The sequence below is a fragment of the Lacerta agilis genome, chromosome 1 (genome assembly GCF_009819535.1).
Source record: "Lacerta agilis isolate rLacAgi1 chromosome 1, rLacAgi1.pri, whole genome shotgun sequence".
Classification (NCBI taxonomy): Eukaryota; Metazoa; Chordata; class Lepidosauria; order Squamata; family Lacertidae; genus Lacerta; species Lacerta agilis.
This window is the reverse complement of record NC_046312.1, coordinates 114585547-114612739: the sequence shown is the minus strand read 5'-3', so window position 1 is coordinate 114612739 and position 27193 is coordinate 114585547. Positions and strand designations below refer to the sequence as shown.

At 44.2% G+C, this 27193-nt stretch overlaps 1 protein-coding gene across 2 annotated transcripts in view; it reads left to right on the top strand.

Moving 5' to 3' along the window:
- The window catches only part of ITGA6 (integrin subunit alpha 6), a 56226-nt gene that overhangs the window by 12747 nt on the left and 16286 nt on the right, over window positions 1-27193 (top strand). For both annotated transcript variants that reach the window (XM_033168087.1, XM_033168096.1), the window contains exons 2-12: window positions 9963-10090; window positions 11080-11159; window positions 12591-12846; window positions 15517-15648; window positions 18078-18291; window positions 20037-20230; window positions 20947-21035; window positions 21773-21900; window positions 23459-23554; window positions 25263-25324; window positions 26170-26357. In XM_033168087.1, the coding sequence (XP_033023978.1) occupies window positions 9963-10090; window positions 11080-11159; window positions 12591-12846; window positions 15517-15648; window positions 18078-18291; window positions 20037-20230; window positions 20947-21035; window positions 21773-21900; window positions 23459-23554; window positions 25263-25324; window positions 26170-26357 (1567 nt within the window). The remainder of the gene's footprint in view (window positions 1-9962; window positions 10091-11079; window positions 11160-12590; window positions 12847-15516; window positions 15649-18077; window positions 18292-20036; window positions 20231-20946; window positions 21036-21772; window positions 21901-23458; window positions 23555-25262; window positions 25325-26169; window positions 26358-27193) is intronic.

Sequence of the window (27193 nt, the reverse complement as noted above, 5' to 3'; positions counted from 1 at the left end):
AGCACTGGGTAGAAGCCAAAGTCTTGCCACGACTTTGGCGTGTCGTGGAATGGCCATTGCGGCAGGGAGCATTGGTTCAGTTGTTGCCTAAGCATCATGCGCACTTCCTCTCCCTTCCCCCTCCACCCTGCCAAACAGCAGCAGCAGAATGTTGGCGATGAAATGGCTGCTCTTCGGGCAAATGCCGGGCCTCAAAAATAATTCAGAGCAGCACCAGTCTACTTTAGGCTTCCACAGATTGTGACAGAAATTATCTACTCGTCATGTCCCAGAAGCTGTTTTCACTAACTGCTTCTTGGAATTCTTGCTAAGACAATGCTCTCATTCACCCTACACACTGAATGAGGGCTCAGCAACTGGTTTCATTTTTTAAAACCATGGTAATCTCTAGTTCTCTCCGAATTTTCACTTAATCTTTCCTGTAAAGTTTTACATGCTTAAGATTCTTCAACGTTGCTGGTGAGTAACTCATATTTGAAATCCAGAGTTTAATAGTGGGATCAAATAACGGAACTGCCCACCACAGTTTTCTTCCCCCACCCCCCCACCCCACATTTGCTCTGAGAAAGGAGAAAAGTGTACAGGGAGGCTGTGATTTTGAGCAATAAAAGGAGAAGGTGCTTAATTCTTTCCCAGCCACCTGATTTCCCATTCACAATTCCTGCTAAGCTGCTTTCCCTCCCATGCCATTCCAGATGCATGTTTTACATGACAGCAGATAACCCTAGGAAGAGCCTTGCTAGATCAAGCCTAGCATCCTGTTTCCTGCAGTGGCCAATTAGATGCTTCTGGTGAACTCGCAAGCAGGATATGAGGGCAACCGCCTTTACCCTGCAGATGTGGCAGTTGCAGTTAAATGCAGAACTGCAGGATAGAACCAGCTATGTAGAACAGCTCTTTGAGGAAGGATGCTCTTGAAAATCCTTTCTCAGAAATACTTGAAAGCAGAGTAACTTCACTCACCTCTCCCATGTATTCAGGCCAAAAATTGCATGCAGTGTTGGGGGTGAATGGTCGAGAGCCAGTTGGCTTTAATACTACAAGTCATGGCTGGGTTTACCCTCGCTCTGAAGTTCTGCACAAAAAGAACGTTACAGTGGTACCTTCGTTCTCGAAATTAATCCATTCCGGGAGTCCGTTCGACTCCCAAAACCATTTGAAAACCAAGGTGTGGCTTCCGATCGGTTGCAGGAGCTTCCTGCACTCAAGCAGAAGCCGCATTGGACGTTCGGCTTCCGGAAAATCTTCGCAAATTGGAACACTTACTTCTGGGTTTGCGGCGTTCAGGAGCCGATTTGTTTGGCGACGAAGCCATTCGAGAACCAAGATACCACTGTACTCTTAAACTGACTAAAGGATCTAAAATAGGGAGGTCTTCCACCTTCGTTAGAAATTTTAGAAACCCCAGAGATTTGAAATAGTTCATTGGCTTTTCTACTTCTATTTACAGTCTCATCAATACAAATAAAATAAAAAAGAAGAAATAGAAGGGGAAAAAAGAAGAAAAAGAAAAACACGAGAAAAAAGTTAAAATTGGTTTACATAACCACACTTCTCACATACATACAAATCTTCCGATCTTTCTTAATGTACTTTCGTTACATCATTGTTTGTCTGCACAGTTTTGATCTTTATTTCTCATCTTCAATAGTATTCAATATTTATTTAATTACAAGTATCACTCTAGTTCTGCTAATAGGGCCTTATTATTGCAATATATTCTTATGTATTCTTTAAATATTTTCCATTCACCAAAAGTTTTCTGCGTCATTTCTCCTCTAACTCCTCCTGTCAATTTCGCCACTCTGTCAATTAAGCCACTCTCAGTGTGGCTTACACAAATCAGTGCTGAGATGGTCCCTGCCCTCAGGTTCAAGATCTAAAAAGATATAACACAGCAAAAAAGGCATGGGAGGGAGGAAAGCTCATGAGCAAGCCATGCTTTGAACATTGGTGTCCAGGGACTCTCTAGTTGTCTCCTGCTCTTCCTGGCTCACCATAAATGTATTTTGCTGTGAAGTCCGAATCAAGCAAAAGGCCATTACCACTAACTGTAGTTCCCCTCTTAATCAAAAATAGAAACCATGGTTTGGAATGGGTTTTCAGTTGTGGTTTAGAGGCAAACTATGGTTTGTGGCAGCAATAGTTTGCTTGATTCAGGCATCGTAGTAAACTAGATTACCACCGAATTGTGGGATTGTGGGGGTGGAAATCAGAGTGCTTGAGGAGAAGAGGAAAGGTAAGGATGGCGCATGTGAGGCATGAGAAATGATCCTGATGGTTTGACCATGACATCTAATCAAGGTCACTGTGCTGTGTTTGATGCCATGACAGTTTTAAAGCTGCCTGTAATTTTATTTAAGACAGGCAGGGTATTACACTGTGGTGACGAAGTGGAAGTATATAATCCTTACTGGAATGCAATTCAATTATAACGGCTAAGTTAAGTAGCTTTAGGTTATTATACATTGGTTCTGTCATCTTCATTTGGGTAAGGAGTTGGCAGAGGCAGCACTGAGCTCAGAGACCAGTGTACAGAATATCAATGCACATCTTATTTTATTAACGTATAAATCAACCTCGTATACCCCGATAAAACTTAAAGCGATGTTCTCATTGTATGAAAAGTGGCTGTGAGTGGGGAAAGTTTGTCTAGAAGCTGCACTGGGACATGCCTAGACGGAGGACTGACTTATAGAAGGTGAGCTGCCAGTTTGATGACCATAAATCGTCAGGTGGAAATAAGCATTTCCACCTGTTGGGGATCTGTGACTGCCTGTTGCATGTCCATAATTAAAGACTTGCATCTTTTTTATGCGGTGGTCTTCAAAACCAGAATCCGCCTTTAGCCCAAGAGCGCATTTGGGGACCCGCACCGCATCTTTACTTATTGTACTGCTGTTTTTGCAGCCTGTCTTAGATCAGGCTGTGACGCAGGGGGGTGGTCACGACCCTCCTGCAGAAGCCCAGTGTACAATGTTGTACAGCAGGGATGGGAAACCTCAGGTTCACGGGCTCAATTGCAGCTCTCCAGACTTCACCCCTCACTGGTCTTGCTTCACAGTCTCCTTCAATGCTTTTGCCTTCCTAGAACATGTTTTTGAACTCTGAAAATGCCTGCTAGGATGGAGCGTGTAGAGGTGTGTGTTTGTTTGTAGAAACTAGCCTACTCTACAAAGGTAAAATTTACACTCATTGTTCCACCCACTTTTGCCTCTGGTTCCACCCACTGTTGGCACATGGCCCCTAGCGGCCTTCTGGGTGAAAAAAGATTCTCCGCTCCTGCTGTACGGCGTTCCTCTCAGCAAGCATACTGCTGCAAGTACATTTGAGATGTGGGTAGGACAGCACATCTAGTATTCTACTTGGAATAGAGCAAATGGAAGCCGAAACTAGGGTAGCAGAACAGTAAAAACAGAGGGTTGGGTCCATCAAAGTGTTTACCATACCTGTCAAGTTTCGGATTTGAAAATAAGGGATCAGCAGTCTCACCTATCCCGGGGACAGTCACATGTCAGTGGTGGGCGGAGCCAGAAGCAAAAGTGGGCGGAGCAGCAATGTAAACTCCAAGCGGGCTCGGGCTCGGAGCGGAGCAAAGAGGAGGGCAGCCAGCAAAGAGGAGGGCAGCCATATGCTCCGCGCAATGGAGCCCCATCGTCTTCTTGTCTGATCCCACCAAAACAGGACATGAAGCAGCAGCTGCTCAAAGCAGCCAGGCTCCGCCGGCCAGCTAACCCTATGGGCCGGCTGAGGGGCTCGGCGGCAACGGATAGGGGCTGATGCAGGGGGAGGAATACACCCCCCTGTAAGCATGGGAAACGGCTCCCACTTGCTTTGAGGGCTGAGGCTTTTCTCTCCAAGTAGGCGAGGTCTTCCCACCCAGTCCCTGGCCAGCAGGGGAGGAGCTGCTTCCATTAAAAATGGGAAATTTAAGGGAAATAAAAAAATAAGGGAGAGCAGCGGGAAACTGCTTAAAATAAGGGAGAATCCCGGGGGAAACGGGATACTTGACAGCACTGGTGTTTACTGAATCAAGGTCAAAGTTGTGTGTGCAGACGAATCTTGATTCCTAAATGAAGACCTCCAATTTTTAGATTACATTCTGCAATTGCAATGCACAAGGATGAGTTTCAGTCCAGTTATGAAACCTGAAGATCAAACAAAGCATTAGTTCATGGAATTATGTGCAAGTAAGGCTGTAAGCTTTGGTCTGCTTACTTGGAAGCAATATCCGCTGAATATAGTGAGACTTGTCTCTAAATAGAAGATAGCCCTGCAAAGCCCCAGGGGAAAGAGGGCAGAGTGAAGACTGTGCTAAAAAAAAAACCCACCCTTGATTCTGTGCATATTTGATAGGTTCCAAATGCATCCCCCTGTTATAATGTACTCCCTCCACTGGGCCTGACAAATACAGTAATACATTTATTTTCAACTGGGCTGAGCATTAAAGGAGTACTGGTTCCTAATTCAGTAGTCTCTCTTGGAACTATTAAAAATAGCTGAATCCAAGAACGGGTACGTACAAGAGATAGTAAAGAGAGAGGCCAGGAAAAACGAAAAACCAGCTGTTCTGTTCTTCCTTTTCAGACTAGGCTGATGTAGACACGAAAAGACAGATGGATAGACCTTTGCCATGCAGCCAGAGACAGGCAACACAATCCTGTCTCTTCCTTAAATGTAAACCTTTTGTCTTCAGTGAAGTTGTTAATGAATGAATAATTCCTTTGTATAAAAGGGTCATCTTTTCTTTTCTTTTCTTTCTTAAAAAAAAAAAAACCAATAGCCAGAGCTAGCTAGCCTAATAGGGAAAGCATCTGAACTGAGAATTTGAAATTTAATGGGATATGCTAAAATTTAATGAGTTGTGATGAAACGTTTATGAAAAGGCTAGTTAATCAACCCACAGTCCGTTTCTCTTTCTCTTTAGCTACCCTGTCTGGCCACCTTCATTCCTCTTTCTCTGTGCCTTTTTGTTCTCTGAAAGACAGAAATGTTGTATTAGCTGTCAGCTCCAGAGAAACGTTGCCCTTGTGTTGTTGCTGTTAAAAAGTTATTCCCCTCTTTCCCGCTCCAGAAAGGAGTAGCTCAAAGCAGCATGCACATATAAAAAGCAGGCTTTTAAGAGTGATCTAACCTTGAAAACGTAAGTCAAGCTCAATAACAGCAGCAAAAAGCAACAAACAAAAAACAAACAAAAAAAAACTCAGAAAAAGCAGCATTAACAAGCACCCTGCTCTTTCAAACACTGCTTTTATTTGTTTTGCTTTTATTGCCTTGCGCTTGGAAAACCATCATGGTAATGGATGGGCAAATTGACTTTGGGGAGAACCACCACCAAGAAGTCTCTGTCTCTTTGATAGCCAGCCACCTTGCCTTGGAAAGGGGTGGTCTTCCTCCTGGCAGACCAGCATACCCAGGCAACGGAGAAGGTAGCCAGATTTGTTGAGAGGGCAATGAAATTGAGGGCTGCCAGCTGAATAAAAGTGCCCCCTCATAATTAAGATCTCATTTATTCTTGTTTTAATTGTGCCGAATCCCGATTCAGCTCATTTTATTGGTTATATATGGTTTTTATCAGTATCTGTAATATGTTTTGTTTGTTTGTTTGTTTGTTTTGATGCAACGGCCTGTGGGCTATGCAAATAAATAAAGTTTGTTGTTGTAGGTGTAGAAAAACCAGCTGTCCTAGCAATTCTAAGTGGAGGTAGAATTCTTGTGGACTGTTGCTTGTTACAGTTTTAGGACCATTCACTCAACTGAACAGCACTAATTTTTTTCCATATAATCGTAGAGTCCAGAGGAATCAAGAGTGTGAATAAATATGTATGTACTTAAAAGCAGTTATGTAATTTTTAATATTTCAAAAAAAATCTCTTATGTGATTGTATAAACAGGGAAAGCTGCTTCATACATGTTAACATAATAAAACTCTTTTTATCATTTCTCTTATGTCTAATAACAGAACAGATTGCTTTCTAGATCCAGCTCTATCCTGTCAGGGTCCCTCATCGCAACAAAAATAAAACAGGACATTGTCTGCTTCACTTTCTCAGTTGTTTGGCAACCTAATATAAACTAACATTCTGTAAAGCCACAAAGTGTGGCAATTTCCACTATTCCTTTTTCTTTCTTGTTAAAAATCTAGCCAGGCAGGATTTACCAGGCAGCCCTATTATAATTGGGAAAAGAACTAGTAAAACCAAAGTGAGATGGAAGCAGAATAAAAATGAGGTAAAAATAAAAGAGGTCTTCTCACAGGGAGGGAGGAGAGCCATACCGAAAGCACAGAGCTATCAAATGAATGGTTTGGCGCCAATTACAGCTCAGGCCTTGCTATTGATTTCAGTGGGAATTTAGCTACCAGCCTTTGGTTTGGTTGCAGAAAGCCCTACACAGCTTGGAACCAGAATACCTGAAAGATAGGCATCTCACCTTTTTATGCCCTATTGATCACTGTGTTCTGTGTTCCTACCAATACTGACTTAAATAGGAGGTCCATTCTGCACAATGTAGGAAATGGGGGCGCTCACAATGTAAACGAAGGGGACCTTGGTCAGGTGAAAAGGGAGAAGGGAATGTGGAAGAAGGGAGGGTGGCAAGCAGGGGTGGCAGCCCTTAGTTTTATATATTTGTGTTTCTCTAACATTTAGGTCTTCTTAGAGACTATCCTTAAAGATAGCATAACCCAGCTCTGGACTGCTGTTGTGAATTGGAACGGACCTTTTATGAGTTCTGTATCTGTGTATACCTGGTCGGGGTTTTGTGTCTCACAGTCTTTCCAATAATAGTCCAATAAATAGTCACTGAAATAGTCGTTGAAAGTTGTTGTCGAAAATGAACCCTGTTGCCTTTGGGTTTCATAAGGTGGTGTAGCAATCAAGATTTTAAGGCTCGCAAAAATAAAAGCTGTGGGTTTTCTCAATTCTCTTTCCGTCCTGCCACCCAGACAGGTTTTTCGTTGACGAACGTTGGTGGTCCGGAGAACTTTAAGCCTGCTTAGGTTAAGCCAGCAACAAGGTGGAGCTCGAGATAATTTTTGAATTGTCCTGAGAATGTTCCTCAAGACAAACCCAAGTCAGTTAGACACACACTCTGTGGGTGGGTGGGTTGAAGTTCAAAAGGAAATGCATATTTGCTTAGGGAACACCCAGTCCTGGCAGCCAACAGCTACTAACATGCTTATCAGCGGCATGTGATAAATTTCACCTTGATTCCTCTTTTATTGCCCTTTAAATACATGTGTTATAAAAGAAACTTGTAGACATATTTCATTTCCTCCCTTTCTTAAAAAGTAAAAGGGAAATAGATTTGTATGCATGTATTACACACACATAGGGACGCGGGTGGCGCTATGGGTTAAACCACAGAACCTAGGGCTTGCCAATCAAAAGGTCGGCGGTTCAAATCCCCGTGATGGGGTGAGCTCCCGTTGCTCGGTCACAGCTCCTGCCCACCTAGCAGTTCGAAAGCACGTCAAAGCGCAAGTAGATAAATAGGTACCGCTCTGGCGGGAAGGTAAACGGCATTTCTGTGCGCTGCTCTGGTTCACCAGAAGTGGCTTTGTCATGCTGGGCACATGTCCCGGAAGCTGTAAAACGGCTCCCTTGGCCAGTAACGAGAGATGAGCGCCGCAACCCCAGAGTCGGACACGACTCGACCTAATGGTCAGGGCAGGGGTCCCTTTACCTTTTTATTACACACACACACACACACACACACTTAATAATAACTTTGGTTTCTTCAACATTTGACTTTTTTCACTCTGATCCTGTGCTTCCTGTCTTAGAAGTAAATGCTACTGAGTTCAGTGGAACTAGCAGGTAGAGCAGTTCCAGGGAATCTTTTTTGGAGAAGAAGTTTTTAACTTTCTTTCCAAGGACCTGAAGAGGAAGAGGATTCAATGGTTATTCATAATAATGCAGGTTGTGAAAACTCCAGTGAAATGGATTGACAGGAGATACAGGGACAAACAAAAAGGAAGCACTTCAGACAGTGCTGATTAATTTATTGAATTCATGGCCATAATATGTGGGCATGGCCTCTGGCTTTTAATGACTTTTAAAGAAAGGGATTAGATTAGACATTTCCATGGAGGATGGGTCTTTCAGAGACTGCAAGTCAGGGCAGCTGAATGAAACAGGCCTGTCCAGAGAGAGAATATGCAAACATCCAGTAATGAGATTACCAAGGGTAGTTGGGAGGCCATCTTGGATATACATTTGACCCTGACTGTCTACATATTTCTCCTCCCACTGACCCTTCATAGCAGAAGTGGCGAGTCCTGCTTCGAAACTGGGACCATTTTTAGCCATATTCAGGGTTGGACTTGTCATTGACATCCGTCTCTCTCAAAAGACAATGGAGTGCGCCTCTGGGGTTGAAGTCCAATGGTTGCATTAGCAGCACTGAAGGGACCTCCCTGTGGCACAAGCCTGGGCCCTGTATATGGAAGTCCTGCGCTTCCCAGATGACAAGACTCTTCCCCTCTTGGCCTCGCCGATGTGATCCAAAGAACAGCAGAGCAATATGTTTGGCACCTGCTTGACTGCAGGTTTTGCCAGAAGGAGGCATATAAGGCAACAGCCAACCGTCTTATGGACGCCCCTCCAGATTTGTGTAGGGCAGTGGTGTCCAAACTTTTTTCAAAGAGGGATGGAGGGAAGGGCCGTGAAGGCCGACCAAAGGGCCAACCAAAGTTGTTGACCTTTTTTTTAGGATTGATGTTGTTGACTTTTTTCAGGCTGGATTAAATTGACCGGCGGGCCAGATTAGGCCCTCGAAACGGACTTTGGTCATGCCTGGGGTGGGGTGATGGGGTCTGGCTTTGGGTGGGGGTCAGAAGCAACATTCCAGGCATCTCTATCTCCCCTTTAAGACTCTCACCAGGCCATACTTAGCCAGTGTGGTTCACTGGTTTAGAGCGGTAGACTTGTAATCTGGTGAACCGGGTTCGCGTCTCCGCTCCTCCACATGCAGCTGCTGGGTGACCTTGGTCTAGCCACACTTCTTTGAAGTCTCTCAGCCTCACTCACCTCACAGAGTGTTTGTTGTGGGGGAGGAAGGGAAAGGAGAATGTTAGCCGCTTTGAGACTCCTTCGGGTAGTGATAAAGCGGGATATCAAAGCCAAACTCTTCTTAGTCCTTTTCTATTCAAAGCCTCATTCCAAATAAAAAAAATCCATTGGAGATAGAAAATTAGCTCACCAGGGCTCACTAGGCTTCTGCCTGCTCTGCTGGCTTTTTATTTGGAGGAGCATTTAAAAAGCAGCGGAACATAGTTACCTGCTGTCTGAAGTGGTATGACCCATACTGCTATCAGACCATTACTCTACCACCTTGTTCTGCTGAACTTGTAGATGAGACCCAAGTCCAGTTTTAGGAACAATATAGGCTAGCGCTTGGGAAGGGGGTGGAATGCAGCAACATTTAAATTGGCACCATGCGAAGAACAGCTCAGGTAGGAAGTTGGTGCTCCACGCCAATCTCTGACACATCTTGCAATATGTTATTTTTGGGAAACAGCCCATGCCCTGCAAACTAGACAGAAGTGGAATTGTAAAACAAATAAATGTAAACTGTATACATACAGACGTACCTTGGAATCCATTCCGGAAGTCCATTCGATTTCCAAAACATTTGGAAACCAAAGCATGGCTTCTGATTAGCTGCAGGAAGCTCCTGGAGCCGATTGGAAGCTGTGGAAGCTCCGTCAGACATTCGGCTCCCCAAAATGGTTCACAAACCGGAACAGTCACTTCCGGGTTTGCGGCGTTCGGGAGCCAAAACGTTTTGAGAACTAAGCTAGTCGAAAACTAAGGTACGACTATATATATCTATTGCATTTTATTTTCTTCTGCAATTTTTTGCAAGTTCAGCTTTGCTCCACCCTGGTTTGGCATTTCCGTTTGTGAAGTCCCCCCGTCCATTCCTCATATGGAATTCTGCTGTTTGTCTCTCAACAGGTTGCTGGTTGGTGCCCCTCGAGAAAGAGCTTTCCCATCACAGCTAGCCAATAGAACTGGAGGGTTGTATAGCTGTGACATCTCAACTCCAAATGCAAAATGCACACGAATAGTATTCGATGAGAAAGGTGAGCTCAGCGATATCTAGATTTCGTTCTGTTCTCTTCTAGGCAAGGTTCAAACGCTCATATATATATTTTAAAAAAAATAAACCATGGGCGGGGGATCTTATATTTTGCTTTAATTTATGCTCTGGGAAGTTATTGACCATTATTTGAGAACAGTGCCATGGTGCCTCTGACTGAGATAAATGGGCACAGAACCCATATTTTCCTAAATCAGCATGGTATGCTGTTGGGCGACTCTCATTCATTTCTAGGAAGTTACAGGTAGGTGGCCGTGCTGGTCTGCCATAGTCAAAACAAAATAAATAAAATTCATTTCAGTAGCACCTTAGAGACCAACTAAGTTTGTTCTTGGTATGAGCTTTCGTGTGCATGCACACTTCTTCAGATATCTGCACACGAAAGCTCATACCAAGAACAAACTTAGTTGGTCTCTTAAGGTGCTACTGGAAGGAATTTTTTATTTTTTATTTTATTTTCTAGGAAGGTTACGCAGGAGAACTTCCTGATGTTTGTGTCCAGGGGAAAGGGGAAAAAAAGCAACTTTCGGGTTTCCCGGGGGTGGGGGGAGCTCAACAATTTTTGGGTCTTTCTTTAAAAAAAAAAAGCACTAGAGGAGTCACAGCTTCATTATATAGCTCTGCAAATCACTTAATCCTCTCAAAATTGAATATAATATTAATATTCCCGAAATGCCTTAGTGATGCTCACTTGAAATGTCCTGTGTGAATATTGTAGAGAAACACTGCCATCTAAAGACAGTTTTAGGTACTGAATGAATATATGGTGCAATCGTACGCATTCCTACTTGGAAGGAAACCCCACTGAGTCCAACGAGACTTTCCTCCAGGTAAATTGTGTATAGAATTGTGGCCTTACCTGTCAGCGGGGTCATAGTTAAAATAATATGTTTGTAAGTCGCTGGAGAAATGTTATTTTAAAAGTTGTTTTTGTTTTTTTAGTTTTTTAATCAACTTGTGATAATTTTCCAGCTGATCTGAGTAAAGAAAGCAAGGAAGACCAATGGATGGGTGTTACTGTCCAGAGTCAAGGGCCTGGAGGGAAAGTAGTGGTAAGTCCAGCCGGCAAACATTTTGCTAATGGCATTTCTCACTACATTTTTATTCATTTTTAATTGAAAAATACTAGGAATCACACCTGCTGTAGGGCCCGAGAAATCATTTCCTCTATTTCCAGTTTTTTGGACCGTTACGAGGCCAAGAATGGCTACTATTTTATTACTATCAGCCACCATTATTTAGCCAGAGCAGGTTTGAAGGAAATCTGGAAGCTGCAGAAGCACAAATATATTTAGTGTGGGGGTCCTAGTGGGGAGGAACCCACAAAACAGTCCCAACAGCATGCTGAGTGGCCGTGGAATGGCGACTGAAGGTTTGGGGGTGGGGGTGGAAACGGAGTGGTTGGAAATCGGAACAACGGCTCTCCACACTGCAACATTTTATTACAGGTTTCACTTGCATCCTGTATATACTTCTCTTGATTCTCAGTCACGGTGGTCTTCAGGTACCGTCGCAACATTCATATGCTAAGGAAAAGAAGAACGCATGCACAGAACCTTTAAAAAGGTTCTTTTGCTAGTGCAGAATTCAGCAGCCAGCTTTGAGCATATTACACCGATCCTGGTCCGACTGCACTGGCTACCAATTAGTTTCTGGGCCCAACTCATAAAGTGCTGGTTTTGACCTATAAAGCTTTAAACAGCTCAGGACCGCAATTCCTCAAGTACCGCCTTTTCCCATTTGAACCTACCCACCCATACCCTGAGATCATCATCTGAGGCCCTCCTTCATGTGCCTCCTCCTCGAGTGGTTCAGAGGGTGGCGACATGAGAACGGGGCCTTCTCTGCAGTGGCTCCCTGTCTGTGGAATGCTTTCCCCAGGGAAGTTCACCTGGCGCCTTCATTATACACCTTTAGGCGCCAGGCAAAAACATTCCTTTTTAACCAGGCCTTTGGTTGATTTGATTTACATCTCTTGCCCTTTTAAAATGTGTTGTTTTTTTGAGGGGGGCTATTGGGTTGTTGTTTTTGTTTTTGTTATGTATTTTGTGGTTTTATATCTTGATTTTATCCTCTGAGACCCCCAGGTATAGGGCGGAATAATAATAATAATAATAATAATAATAATAATAATAATAATAATAATAATAATAATGCCATCAAACTGATGAATGCTTCACTGATCCCTCCCCGTAACTGTCCTAATGAAAAAATATTGTGAGGCAAAATAAAAATGCGTACTTCCAGATGATTTAAATGTCATCTGTCCTTTGATATGGCAGCATGTTGGCTGTTCAGCGCAGAAGCATTCAATATCAGTGAACTTGATGTCAGCTAATCTAGGATTGTAGCCTCTTGTTCCTCAGCCCTGCCAACCTCCATACAGTTGCCCCGCCGAAGTGCCAGTGGCTGCTTTTCATTTCTCTTGCGGATAAGGCCGCTCAGCTTTGCTTATTGCCTACGGTGTTCTTAATACCTTGCAGACTTGTGCCCATCGCTATGAGAAAAGGCAGTACGTCAACACGATCCAGGAAACCCGAGATATCATTGGAAAGTGCTATGTGCTGAATCAGGACCTCTCCAGCAGCGAGGAAATGGGTGGCGAGGATTGGAGCTTTTGCGATGGCCGGTTGCGAGGCCACGAGAAGTTTGGCTCCTGCCAGCAAGGCGTAGCTGCCACTTTTACCAGAGATTTTCATTATGTTGTGTTCGGGGCACCGGGTGCTTATAACTGGAAAGGTATGGCTTGGATTTTTCTTTAAATATCACTCGTGTGGGGCAGCTTAGTCAGTACACCACGAGGCTCTGAATCTCAGGGTCATGGATTTGAGCCCCACGTTGGGGGAAAAAGGAGTTGGACCCTCGCGAACTCTTCCAATGCTACAGTTCTATGATTTTTGTTGCCTGTTTACAGCTTGACTGCTGTTTCAGCATCGATAACTTTGTTATTTTGTTTGTAGATTCTTGAGCTGTATACACCCCCACCTACATTGATGCTCTTTTCCCCAAAATCAAAACGTTAGGTGTACAGTGGTACCTTGGTACTCAAACGGCTTGGCTCCTGAAAAAAATTGGCTCCCAAACGCCACAAACCCGGAAGTGATATCCGGAAGTTTGCGAACGTTTTTCAGAACCCGAACATCCAAAGCGGCTTCCGATTGAGTGCAGGAAGCTTGTACTCTGTCATGCCAACAGCTGTGGCATCCTGTTCTCCTCTGACCTTTCTCCTTTGCAAAAATAGTAGCAGCGTGCCCCTGTGTGCTGCACACGAACCATGCAAAACCCTTGACCCTTGGCACAAGGTGTACTTAAGTTTACCCTTCCAAATTATGAAAACTGGACCACCCTGATGCGGTGTGTCAAATAAAGAGCCATTGCTTTAGTTGAATTGCAGGTACTTACTGCCGCAGCGCTTGGTTTGAAGAGTGCTCTTTTACGGCCCGGAGAAAAAAACCACACGTTTGTTTAGTTGAGAGTGTATTGTATACCTGTCAAAACCAAAGTGCTTGCTTTCTAAATAGCGCAGAAGTGTGTTTTCATAATTAGGGGACGGCTCTTTACCTAAGCAGCAGCAGGGATTGAACATAATGGACATTTTTAAATGTTATGGTATTAGCGCTTGAAAAAATTCTTATAACAAATATCCACGCTGAAGAGTCTTGTTGGTGCGAAATGACACCTCTCATTTGCAGGTGCAGAGAAGCAGGATTCTCCCTGTTACTGCAGCCTGTCCCAATTTGTCCAAATGTTGTTGCAGTACAATTCCCATCATCCATGTCTGTTGGTCATGCTGGTTGTGGGCTGATGGGCACCACTTTGGGAAAGGTTATGTTCTTTTTTTAAAAAAATCTCCCCTTGACCCAGTGTTCCACATCACTTGCCTTCTGTTTTAGCTAAGATAATTCCTGATTTTAAATGACTGAGTGTGGACTTTGTACTCTCAGAATGTGACTTCCCTAGTAACTTAGCTTTTCATTATCAACACAAATCACTTAGTTTTTTTTTTTTGTATCAAAGAGGTCCAGAACCCTCAGAGTTGTGGAAGTAAAACTGCCCTTGCCGAAGGTGGAGGACGGATGAGGGCACATAAGGTGCTGAAGACCTCCCTCTTGGAGGATGATTTGGCGCACTGGAGGAAAACTCCTTTGCCATTGTTGTGCCGTTGCCAGTTCTGTGCTGTTTGTACACACTGGGGCTCGGAAGAGGCCATTTTGAGGGTGTGTGTGTGTGTGTCAAAAGAGCACCCCAAACTCCTTTGGGTTCCCCTGACAGCCACCACATGGTCCAAAGAAATACCTTGCCTAGAGTTGGTGCTCTCAATTCCATCCCATTAGAATTGAAGGTGGTGGAGTTGAGAGAGTAATGCAAGAGAAAAGTTATGTCTTCTCTTTCTCTTCTTACTTGGCCAATTTTCCTTGGTTATCGCAGCTTAGGACTGTGATACCTCAAGGACCATCTCTCTCTCTCTCTGAATCCACCTGGCCCCTGAAATCCTCTTCTGAGGCCCTTCTTTGTGTGCCTCCTCCCCAAAAGGTCCGGAGGGTGGCAACACAAGAATGGGCCTTTTCCGCAGTGGCTCCCTACTCGTGGAACGCTCTCCCTAGTGAGGTTCGTCCGGCGCCTTCATTATCCACCTTTAAGGCAAAAAAGTTCCTCTGGAAACAGAACTTTGCCTGACTGATATCTGACGCCCTTTAAACAAGCGTTGGGGGAGGGTTATTGGAATGTTTGTATTTTTATTATGAATTTTGTGTTTGTATACTGTAATGTGATTTTATGTTGTGAACCACCCTGAAACCTGCAGGTATAGGGAAGCATACAAATTTAATTAATTAATTAACAACAACAACAACAACAACAACATTGCATATTTCACAGAATCATAGAATCATAGAGTTGGAAGAGACCACAAGGGCCACCCAGTCCAACCCCCTGCCAAGCAGGAAACACCATCAAAGCATTCCTGACAGATGGCTGTCAAGCCTCCGCTTAAAGACCTCCAAAGAAGGAGACTCCACCACACTCCTTGGTAGCAAATTCCACTGCCGAACAGCTCTCACTGTCAGGAAGTTCTTCCTAATGTTTAGGTGGAATCTTCTTTCTTGTAGTTTGAATCCATTGCCCCGTGTCCGCTTCTCTGGAGCAGCAGAAAACAACCTTTCACCCTCCTCTACATGACATCCTTTTATATATTTGCTGCACCCTGCAACTTCAACCCAAGTCTAGAATGGGGCCCGTTACACAGTGTTGCGTCAATGTTCCTCCCTCCCTTTCCCACAAGGATTATACCATAGTTGCTTTGTTTTTCTGTTTTCGTTAAAGCTTATTTTATTTCCCTCCTCCCCCCCTTCCTTTGTCATTCATCCCACTTTTTTGTTTTTTGCCATTTCATATTTTTTTTTCCCCTAGGAGTGGTGCATGCAGAGCAAAGGAATCAGTCATATTTTGAAATGGGTATCTATGACGATGGGCCTTACGAAGTTGGCGGGGAGAACCAGCTCGATGAGAGCCTAGTTCCTGTTCCATCTAACAGTTACTTAGGTAGGACGGAGCTCTTCAGAGATCTCGAAGGAAATTTCACTACCCAAATGTGGAGCGATAAAGTGAAACGCTGTTGGAAAGTAATTCAGTTATGGGCCCTCCCCACCCGCTTGCATTTAAGCCAAGAGCTTGTCGTTCGTGCCCTCCTTCGCCATTTCCACAACTGCTTTGAAGTGTAAAATGGTACTCTTGCTTGAGGTACCTCTAAGAGCTGCTAATGTAATGAGACATTTCAGAGCACCGATGAGGACTTGCAGATTTTTACATCGTGATTATAACCTCTCTCTCTCTCTCTCTCTCTCTCTGTCTCTCAGTCTCTCTCTCTCAGTCTTTCTCTCTTTCACACACACAGTAAGTACTGTATGTGCATTAGTAGCCCTAAGTCATGTGACCTCAAAATGTGTAGCACAGGGAAGTTTAATGAAATCCTTTGTTACTCAACAAGATTGTGATGGCTAAGAAATGAACGTATATATATCTGCAGCGGATAGGGATCCAGAATTTGTCAGCTAAATTCTGAGGCCTCTTTGCAATGCCTTAATGGCTAATCCCCCCGCCCCCCCAGATTGGTGTGTCATATGGCAAATTGTCGAGATTGCATTTTTGTTCGCCCTCGCTTTCTGAGTGCCAGCCGACGCAATTGGTGCGGCGTTTTGCAACGAACTGTGAAAACAATTATTTCTTAACGCAAACGGTGAAGAACGGCAAACAACTCACCGGCTTTTGCGCATGTCTCCTCCAAGAAGGGATAGGGGCCCTTAAGGATTGAATAGCCACCCATCTGTAAAAGCACACTTTGGGGTGTGATTTTGAGGGGAACGTTTGAGGCCAAGGATGACATTTTGTCATGGAAGGAAAAGTCTGTTTGTGTGTAAGCTGAGTTAATACAGCGTTATTTTATTTTTTTTAAAGCTCTGAGGCGGGATCCAAATTTACTTTACAACCCAGGACCCTTTTAACCCTCACAGCAATCTGATCAGCGGGGAAGTTTCCACGAATCTGACTCCCATTTGCCATGAGTGAAAATCTGTAGATGTTAATGGGTGTTGAAGGGTAGGAGCACTAACACCCAACCTCTTGCGTGGCAACAGGTCACATGCCCTGTAGCTTCAGGCAAGGCCCTAAAGGATGTAGCTTGCCTATATTTCCATTGGTAAAATTTCTGCTCTCTTTCAGGTTTCCCCCCTAAGGCTCCATGTTGTTATGCTCTCTGCTTAACTTGTCCTTTCTTTCTTTCTTTTCTTCCTTCCTTCCTTCCTTCCTTCCTTTATCTTCTTTCTCCACCCACATTTGCAGGTCTCCTTTTCCTGACAAGTGTTTCTTTTGGTAGCCCCGATCAGTTTGTGTACAAAACACTGCCTCCCAACGTCAGGGTAGGCAAGGCCACCGATCTGATGATGAATAGCTATCTAGGTTTGTGACCTCTGAAAAGTGGTTGTCCCATCTCACTTCCTTCGTTACATTCCAGACTTTCGACATCGTTATTTGTTTTCCATTTCAAGTTGATGCATGTTGTGGAAAATGCTCAAATGAGAGGAGGGAACTTCTGAAAGCTTTGGGAGAAAAAGAACCGCCAGGACTCGAGCTTTTGGGGTGCTGGGTTGGCTAGGGGCCTGCAGGTCAAGGATGGAGAACCTGTGGACCTCGATGACTGCTCCACCAAAACATGGATAGAGGGGAGCCAATAAGACGAAGGTGGCCACACCAAAGAGGGAGTGCTCAAATTGTTTACTGCACCTGTGTGAGCCTTATAGAGCTGAATGTAGACATTAAGCATCAGTACCTTTTGGGGGGGGGAATCGCGCCATAAGCATGATACATTTTTCACGAGGTCTTAACATTACTTTAACATCATGGGCGTGCTCTGTTAAAGCCAGTGAACACTTGAATAGATTTTCATTTATTACAAAGTCTGAAGCAAGCACAAACAAATGGCTGATCAATCTGTGAACGTGGCTCTCCGAAATCGGCACTGTACACAGTGGTACCTCGGTTTTCGAGTGACTCGGAAGCCGAACGTTTTGGTTTTCGAATGCCGAAACCCCAGAAGTAAATGCTTCCGTTTTCGAATGCGCCTCAGAATTTGAACGGCTTCCGCTGCGTTCCCCCCCCCCAATTTTCTCCACTGATTTTGCAGGCTGCCCTTTGCGCCTCGGTTGTCGAACATTTCGGAAGTCGAACGGTCTTCTGGAACGGATTATGTTCGACAACCGTGGTACCACTGTATGTGCTGCTTTGAGTCTGCTTCAGTGTCTGCTGGGTGAGGACAGGTTTAAACTTTTTAATGTACATGTGTAGACCCTGTTAGGCGGGTTTTCATCGAGCCTGTGCTTCCAGTCACCCCTTTAACATAGCAACAATCACAGAGGCTTTGCACTACAATAGTATCACACCTTCAACTGTTCGTCTGTTTTATTTTTGTGCGGTAGGTTTTTCTCTGGACTCTGGAAAAGGCATCACTTCGCAGAATGAGCTCACTTTCGTGTCTGGAGCTCCGAGAGCAAACCACAGTGGAGCGGTTGTCCTTTTGAAAAAAGACACTGTCATTCAACGGGCATTATCTCCTGAGCACACCTTTGAAGGCGAGGGGCTGGCCTCCTCTTTTGGCTATGATGTGGCCGTTGTAGACCTCAACAGTGATGGGTAAGCCTGCCGTCTGGCTCCTCTTTCTTCTAGTACCATGGGGAAGTGTGATCGTATCTCTTTTTTTGCAAAGTGGGAGAAATGAGGCTGTTTCTCATTAGGTTATGGCAAACTCAGAAAAGCATAAATGCACCATTGCTTTTAAGAAAAGCAACCTGCCCGTTTTCATAAAACGCAACTGACGGACTGTTGAATGTCCTCACGCTTCCTGCTCCCCTGACCCTCCATTTTAAACCGTTTGAAGTGTGTAAGCTTACTCACTGTAAAAAAATTCAGCAAAATGGATACTTTAAAGAAGTATCTCAGGGAATATAGACCAGGGAAGGTGAAACTGAAGACCTCCAGTTGTTGCTGGATTTCAACTCATCAGCCCCAGTGAACAGGGTCCAATAATAATAATAATAATAATAATAATAATAATAATAATAATAATAATACAGTGGTGCCTCGCTAGACGAAAATAATTCGTTCTGCGAGTGTCTTTGTAGAGCAAATTATTCGTCTAGCGAAGCACCAATTCAAACCACTAGTTTTCGTGACGGAAAAAAAATAATTCGTCTTGCGAGGCAGCCCCATTGACTTTTTCGTCTTGCAGGGCAGCCTTCCGCTAGTGAATGCCATTCGTCTAGCGAGTTTTTCATCTAGCGAGGCATTCGTCTAGCGGGACACCACTGTAATATATTTATACCCCGCCCATCTGGCAGGGTTTCCCCAGCCACTCTGGGTGGCTCCCAACAGAATATTAAAAATACGATAAAACATTAAAAACTTCACTATACAGGGTTGCCTTCAGATGTCTTCTAAAAGTCAGATAGTTGTTTATTTCCTTGACATCTGATGGGAGGGCGTTCCACAGGGAGGGCGCCACTACCGAGAAGGCCCACTGTCTGGTTCCCTGCAACCTCAGTGAGGGACCCACCAGAAGGCCCTCAGAGCTGGACCTCAGTGTCAGAGCTGAACGATGTGGGTGGAGATGCTCCTTCAGGGATGATCCAGCAACATTTGGAGAGCCACAGGTTCCTTATCCATGACCTAAACAAACCATAATAAGTGTAAGTCTAGAGACAATGGATAAAACAATCACCATTAGCTGTACTGCTGGATAAGTGTTTAATGGTTGTTGTATTGTTTAAACCAGGCATGGCCAAACTTGGCCCTCCAGCTGTTTTGGGACTACAATTCCCATCATCCTGACCACTGGTCTTGTTAGCTAGGGATGATGGGAGTTGTAGTCCCAAAACAGCTGGAGGGCTGTTCGGCCATGCCTGGTTTAAACACACACACATACACACACACTGTGGTCCAGAGGATTAAACAGAACTTGGATTTGGGAAATCCCAATCATGAACTTTGACTTGAGTCACTGTTATGAGCGGTACAGTCTTGTGCATGTTTACTCAGAAGTAAGTCCCATTGAGTTAAAAGAGGCTTACTCCCAGGTGCGTGATTGTAGGATTGCAGCCCAAGTTCCGTACATGCAAAAACTGGACGAGCAGTGAGCAACTTGGCAAGATTGTTGTGAGTTCAGTGGGAATAAAACACCATAACAGCAAAGTACTGTAGAAATGGCTGTTTATCACTGAACTTCTTAAAACTGAATTCAAGAGATCTCTCTGAGCAGCTGTTTTATTTGGAAGCCTTGTGTTGAATTGTGCACTCTGCTGAACATGTTGTCATTCTGAGGTCACTTTTATCACCTGCTTCTCACAGTTGCCTTATACACAATGAACTTGTTGTTTTCTCAGTTGGCAAGATATTGTTGTTGGAGCACCACAGTACTTTGACAGGGAAGGAGAAATTGGCGGTGCTGTGTACATTTACATTAATCAGCAAGGCAAGTGGGAAGGGGTCAAACCAGTTCGGCTCACAGGACCAGCAGACTCCATGTTTGGAATCGCAGTGGAAAATATTGGTGACATTAACCAAGATGGATTCGAAGGTAAGCGGGGAAACGATTGGGCTGCTCTTTGATGATGATGAATTTCATTTCTATACCACATGATATTTTTAAGAACAATATTTCAAGACGGTTTACAACCTACATCAAAACATCATATCAAACAATCCAAAATATTATTATTATTATTAATATTATCATTATTATTATTACTACTACTACTACTACTATTACTATTACTATTACTATTACTATTTAAATTTGTATACTGCCCTTCATCTGAAGATTGCAGGATGGACCACAAGATAAAAAACACAAAATGAGGACACAAAAGGCATAATGAAGCAAAAAAAAGAAAAACCCCAATAACCTGCTCTCTGGAGAAAGTCAAATAGAAAGCGTACATTCAAAGTACATTTGATTAATGGGACACTAAATATTTCAAGATGAAATACTACAAAGGAGGTTCGACTACAAAAGCACATTTAACAAAGCAAAATTAACAACAACAAAAACCACACGAACATTTCAATGGAAAACACTACTAAAGGAAGTCAGATATAAAACTCATTATTTAAAATAGCATAAATAGCAAGAGAACATTATCACAAGCATATAACATATATACTGCTGCTAATTTCTGATTCTCAGGCCTGGACCAACTCCATGGGCCGTGCCTTATTTTCAATTCATGTAGCTTTGAAAACCTGCATGTTCAGTTTGACTGTTTTGCTATCTCCCTCCTTTTTATGCAACAGATATTGCTGTAGGGGCTCCATATGACGACTCTGGCAAGGTGTATATCTATCACGGCTCCAAGAACGGGATAAACACAAAACCAGCACAGGTACTAACTAGTGATTTCTGCTTCTCCTTCCAATTGAACTGAAATATTCATTTCGCTTGTTTCCTAAGCTTCTCCCTGCCACCCGCTTCTCTCTCTTCTTTGACTTTGTATGCCACTCTCTTCTCTGCCTAATAATCTCTTTGTGTAAGACCCTGTCTGCACTATACATTTAAAGCAATATCATGCCACTTTAAACGGTCATGCTTTCCACCAATGCATCCTGGGAACTGTAGTTCATTATAAGGGTGTTGTTAAGAGACTGCTATTCCCTTCATAGAACTTCAATTCCAGAATTTCCTGGAAAGAGGAGTCGATTGTTAAACCACTTTGGAAATTGTAGCTGAGTGGAACAGTGAAGTTTCACCCTACGTTTCCTCAAGCTATTCCTCTTAAGAGACGCTGCTTGCTAAGTCTTTTGCCTTCTGTAGAAAATAAGTTAAAATACTTTTTCCTGTTGTTGCAGAATTCAGCTCTTCCTTCAGATTTGTATTATTATTATTAGCAAAAAAAAAAAAAAAAAATTGCACGTGTGGAGCATGGCCTGCCTCCTAATACATGCAGATGTGATATTCTTTTGTTGTTTTAATTTATCATTGATTTTTCTGTTTTTATTTATAAGCTTTATGCAGACAGGAAATCTTGGGGGGGGGGGGAATTGACTATGTGTCCTGAGGGCTTGTCAACAGACTCTTAACTGCATTAATCAATAACTCTTATAATTTTTGGCACTGTTTCAGATTCTGGATGGTGGGGCAAACGGAGTCTCGTCCTTTGGTTATTCTATCACCGGAAACATGGACCTTGACAAAAACTCCTATCCTGATATTGCTGTTGGGTCTCTTTCAGATTCTGTAGCTGTTTACAGGTGTGTAGCGCCTTCTTGATTTAACGTTGATTTAACTCTGGGGCCCTTAATGTGGTACCTGTCGCACCCTGGTTGTTCTCAGACACCTCCTTTGTCACCCTTAAAAAATAACTGAGGGTTTGGGGCATTGTTTGTTTGGGAGGTTTCCTGCTTTCTTTCTTTGTTTTTTTATTTGTTATGGGGTGTGCACAGGCTTTTTGTTTATTTGGAAGGGGCGGGGGAGTCTTGAGCTTCACCAGTTTTCTTCTGTGAACTGGGTATTTTGTGGTTTCCTAACAGTTTCTTAAATTTCCAAATGTGTCACTGGGCCCAAACATTTTTGAGGAGACTAGACTTAAGAGCTGGCATGAAGTTTCCACAGTATACTTTTCATCTTTTAAGAACAGAAAGGCCCCAAACTTTCATAGACATTAAAATGAGTGAGTCCTTGAACAAGAGCACAGTCACTTGGGCATAATTGTCTCAGACAGAGGAATGATGATACAGTGGTACCCCGCTAGACGAATGCCTCGCAAGACGAAAAACTCGCTAGACGAAGGCATTCGTCTAGCGGAAGGCTGCCCCGCAAGACGAAAAAGTCTATGGGGCTGCCTCGCAAGACGAAAAATTTTCGTCTTTTTTTTTTCCGTTTTGCGGAGCGCGGCTGTCATTGCCGCTCCGCAAGACGAAAAACCCGCTAGACGAAAATTTTCGCAGAACGAATTATTTTCGTCTAGCGGGGCACCACTGTATAGCAAATGTGTCTTGGACTGTACCATTTCAGACTGTTGTTTGCCTAGAATCCCCCCCCCAATCTGTCAGTGTTCAGGGAATTGTTTTCCAATGTGGAGGGCCAAGCCAGTCATGTGACTTTCTACCTGCTGCCCAATGGCGTATTGTGGGTTGCCAGTGCTCGGGGCTACATGGAGGGAGGGAAACGGATGGGTGCGCATTCAACTGCCCAATGACATCCATGTCACCCAAGAGATCACAGCCGCAGAGATAAGAAAATAAGAGCCGTTCCTTTGTCTGGAGAGGTCACTTCCTGGTTTGCATGGAGAAGCCGTTTTCAATGAAGCCCAGTGGCGGAAGCATGCAGCTGTGTTGAGGCAGCAACGAGTGTTGAAATTTTGCACCCCTTTGCCCTCACCCCATACTACACCATGGCTGTTGCCTGAATTAGAACAGTCCAGACACAGGAGAATATAATCTAGGCCTAAATTGCCACTGTTGTGGGAATAATTGTGCATAAAAAATTGTGCATAAAAAACAGAGACAGAAAACAGACCAGGACTGAGGAAGAGAAGTCAGTTTTATTTTAAATGCAGTCACCCAGCCTTTGTTTATCAGATGTACAACTTATTTTGATGAAATATTTTACTCTAAACCCTCTTGTGCTTTCAGTGCTAACACTGCAAAGAACTAGGCCGCTCTGTCAGAGCCTCTCCATCCTACAGTATGAAAATGGACGGCTCAATGCGACTTTCCCTGTTTATTAGCTTAAAAATTCCTTCCTCGAGTGCCATTGATTGAAATAACAGTTTCTTCCTCAACCTCCTCTTCCCTCTCGACGTACCAGGTCGCGGCCTGTGGTGAACGTTAAGAAAACTATTAAGATAGATCCCGGCAGAATAGACCTAAAGAAAAAGAACTGTGAAGTCCCCAGCGGGATTTGGTAAGCCGTTGAACTCCTAATATTTGTTTCAATGTTTTTGGCAAACGTTAGTGTGTTTCATATGCACGAGAATTTCCACTATATGGCGTACTGCATGGGAGGTTACTACGCTAATACTGCTAATACTGTTAGGTTGGATTGTTAGGTTGGATTGTTGATGTTACTCATGTAGTGTTAGGTGTTAAGAGCTGCAACAATGCCTCTTCTTCCCATGTTTCCTTGGTTATGTTGGAAGCAAGGGATTGCTTGTTCCGACACATCCCTTTCACTTATTGAGGCAGCAGGGCCTCCCGGGTCTCTTCCTTCACTCTGTCTTTACCAATATCTACTCTCCTAGCCTGAAGGCCACAGTTCTGAAGAGGAACATTTCTTTGCCTTTCTGTGGCCGCTCACCAAGCAAGTGTGGTAGTGCGGAAGGCATCCAATTCTTCTGGCCAGCCATGCATAGGGGACTGTGAGGGTCCTGGCTCAGCTCTGCAGGGTCCAACCCTCAAGTTCTGTGACCTCTGAACCACCAGCCTCTGATTCTATTGGCTTTGAACCACCAGCATGGCAGTCCTGGTCTCAGCTAGTTTCTCCTCCTTGGAGCTCAAGGCTGGAGCCCTACAAACCTCTTATAGCGGAGGCCACGCTGCCAGGTTTTTGAAGACCCTTGGGGAAGGTGTCCTCAGTGCGCCTGCTCCACAAGTCACCATTGCCCATTCATTTGCCTTTTCTCTTTGGGACCAGCCCCTGCCACTGCCCAGAAGAACTCCAAGCAAGCACTTCATCTCATTGTTCTTGTCCCTGATCACTAGGGTTGGGCGATACCTCGTTTTCAACATCGTGCTATATCAGCAGCTACTGTGTTTCCCCTAAAATAAGACACCGGCTTATATATTTTTCCCCTCAAAAAAACATAGTATGTCTTATTTTCAGGGGGTGTCTTATTTTTATTACGTCAGGAGCAGCGCGCTTGCTCCCTGCGCGCGAGGAGCAGGCGGGCCAGGACTTGGGCGAGAGGCATCTGTTTGTGTGCGCCTCTTGCTCGCTGGCTCCCTGCATGCTGGCGGGGCGTCGATATATAGCACGCATGTGCAGCGTATGCGCCGTACGTAGCGACACTGTGCATGCGAGCTACGTAGCGGGTTGTCGTCGGTGCCACACGGAGGATCCCGGCGCCGTCTGTACGACGCTGGAGCGCCGGCCCTGGCAAACTGTATGCCTTGACACCCCTGGAGACGTGGCACCGGGAGCGCACTGCCCCCCCCCCCCGTTGCTATGCCCCTGCTCTCAGGCTCACGCAAGCTGGAGGGGCGGGGGCTTCCTTAAAGACGAGTCCAAGAAGGTTCTCACCCAGAAACTTCTTAGGCTCCGCCAGCAACTTGAGCTGGCCGATGTATTGCGCCATACCAGTTTCAGACAATTTATCGATCTATTGCCCAGCTCTACTGATCACTTGCTTAGAGCAGATGGGGTAGCGGCAGCGAAGAGGCACGGGAGCAGCGAGGATTTCAAGGGGTTGACCACGGCAGTCCCTTTCCCTTTCCCTTCTTGGGACAATGCAAATGCCAGGCCTCAAGACGACAGAAGATGTGTTTATGGCACCAAGTACTTGACTATAGAGGGTGGGCAATGCATTTACTCTCGAGATTCCAGCAGCTTTTGGTGAAATGTCTCCAGTGCTGAACTCTTTGACGTTTATTTCTGTGCTCTTGAATTCTTCCAGCGTGAATATTGAAGCATGCTTTGAGTATACAGCTAGTTCCAGTGACTTCAACCCCAAACTAAGTAAGTTGGTATGATATAACAATACTTGCATATCATTAAGTGTAGCTCCCACAACAATTTGTCCCATTTGCAAATGTGTCCATGGACCCCATTTTTTTTATTTTTTTTATTTTACAGTGGTACCTCGACTTACGAATTTAATCTGTTCCGAATGCACATTCATAGGTCGACAAATTCGTAAGTCGAAAAAAGCGATTTCCCCATAGGAATGCATTGGAAACGAAAAATTCGGAAAAATTCGTAAGTCGAGTAAACTGCATCTAAAATTCGTAAGTCGAGTACACCCCATCTAAAACCGCCAACGGATGTCCTTCGGATGTCGAAAAATTCGTAGGCGTGTGGGCACTTTTTTCATTCGTAAGTCGAAAAAAGTAATTCGTAAGTTGAGGTACCACTGTATTTTCGCGATCTCCTGTTCTGCATTGTTTTAACTTCACGTGTTCATGCAGAATTGCCTGAAACGGGGCACTTGTGTCCTTACAAAGGCAGCTCAGTGGTGCATCTTGCAATGTAATCAGGTCTTAAAACCTGTTGCCTTCCAGGGGCAAGGCAGGGGAAAAATGGGCTAATGTACAACACCTGTAAGATAGTATACCAGCCTTTCCCAACCTGGTGCCCCTCCCCAGGTGTTATGGACTACAAATCCCATCAGCCCCCTAAGGCAGGGATTGTGGGATTTGTAGTCCAGCAATATCTAGAGTGCGCTAGGTTAGGAAGGCTGAACTGCATTGATTTCTTAGTACCCTTTAAACAAAAAGCAGTGAATTAAACATGGTATAACTTGTCTTCCTTTACTATTTCTGAGGGTTCTTTTTCTTTCCATTCCAACCCCCCACCCTTCCCAGTTCTGAACTATACAATTGAAGCAGAAAATGAGAGGAGGCGATCGGGCTGGCCGTCCAGAGTGCAGTTTTCCGACCGACTCTCTTCTAGAGGGCAGTCTCTTGAGCGACTCTCTGATCAGTTGAGTGGGAGTGTGACTCTCCAAGGACAGAAGAAAGAAGAGTGTGTGACAAAAAAACTCGTATTGCAGGTATGAGAAGCGCAGAGGCTTCTGTTTTTAATGCTGCCCCATTCGGGTCTAGTTTCGCCAACAAATACGCTTTCAGGTGAACTTGAGGCGGCCTCTTGCTTGTGGGTCACCTATGAGATCCATTGTGATGCCGTGATTAGAAAGCTGGCTTAGGAAAACCTGTGGCCAAGTTCCCGCACAGCCCATGAAGCCCATTGGGCAACCTTTGGCAAGTCCGTCTCCATCAGACTTAGCCTACCTCGCAGGGTTGTTGTGAACATACAGGAGAACAACATGTATGCCAGCTATTGCGAGCTCCGTGATTTTGCATGTTCTAGTCATTGCACAGAATAACAATTTCATGTATGCTTCTTTAGTTCAGGCAAAAGCAGTTTACATAGAAATATCAAAACATTATGCATGTATGTAAGCGCCCTAGGAACAAATTCCTTGCTTGCATCCTTTGGTCCTACAAGCAAGGAATTTGCCCGTGATTTCATTTGACTTTTTGAAAAAAATCAAAAATTAAAAAAAATTCCACTAAAGGCCTCCATTCCTCTATAAAAAGTCCGTCATTTTCAATGCATAGTCTGTTACTTTCAAAAGCCACACCTCCTTCATTGGAACCCCCTCTTCTTTCCATTTCTGCGCATATACTATTGTAGCTGCTGCTGTCACATACATTTGGCAATGCAAGTAGTTACTTTTAGGTTAAATATTTGTGGGATGGCCCTAGCCGGTTGAACTAATGTGCCAGTGTTGGAAACTGAGATGTTATACAAGAAAGAAGATTCCACCTAAACATTAGGTGAGAGCTGACAGTGAGAGCTGTTCAGCAGTGGGATTTGCTACCAAGG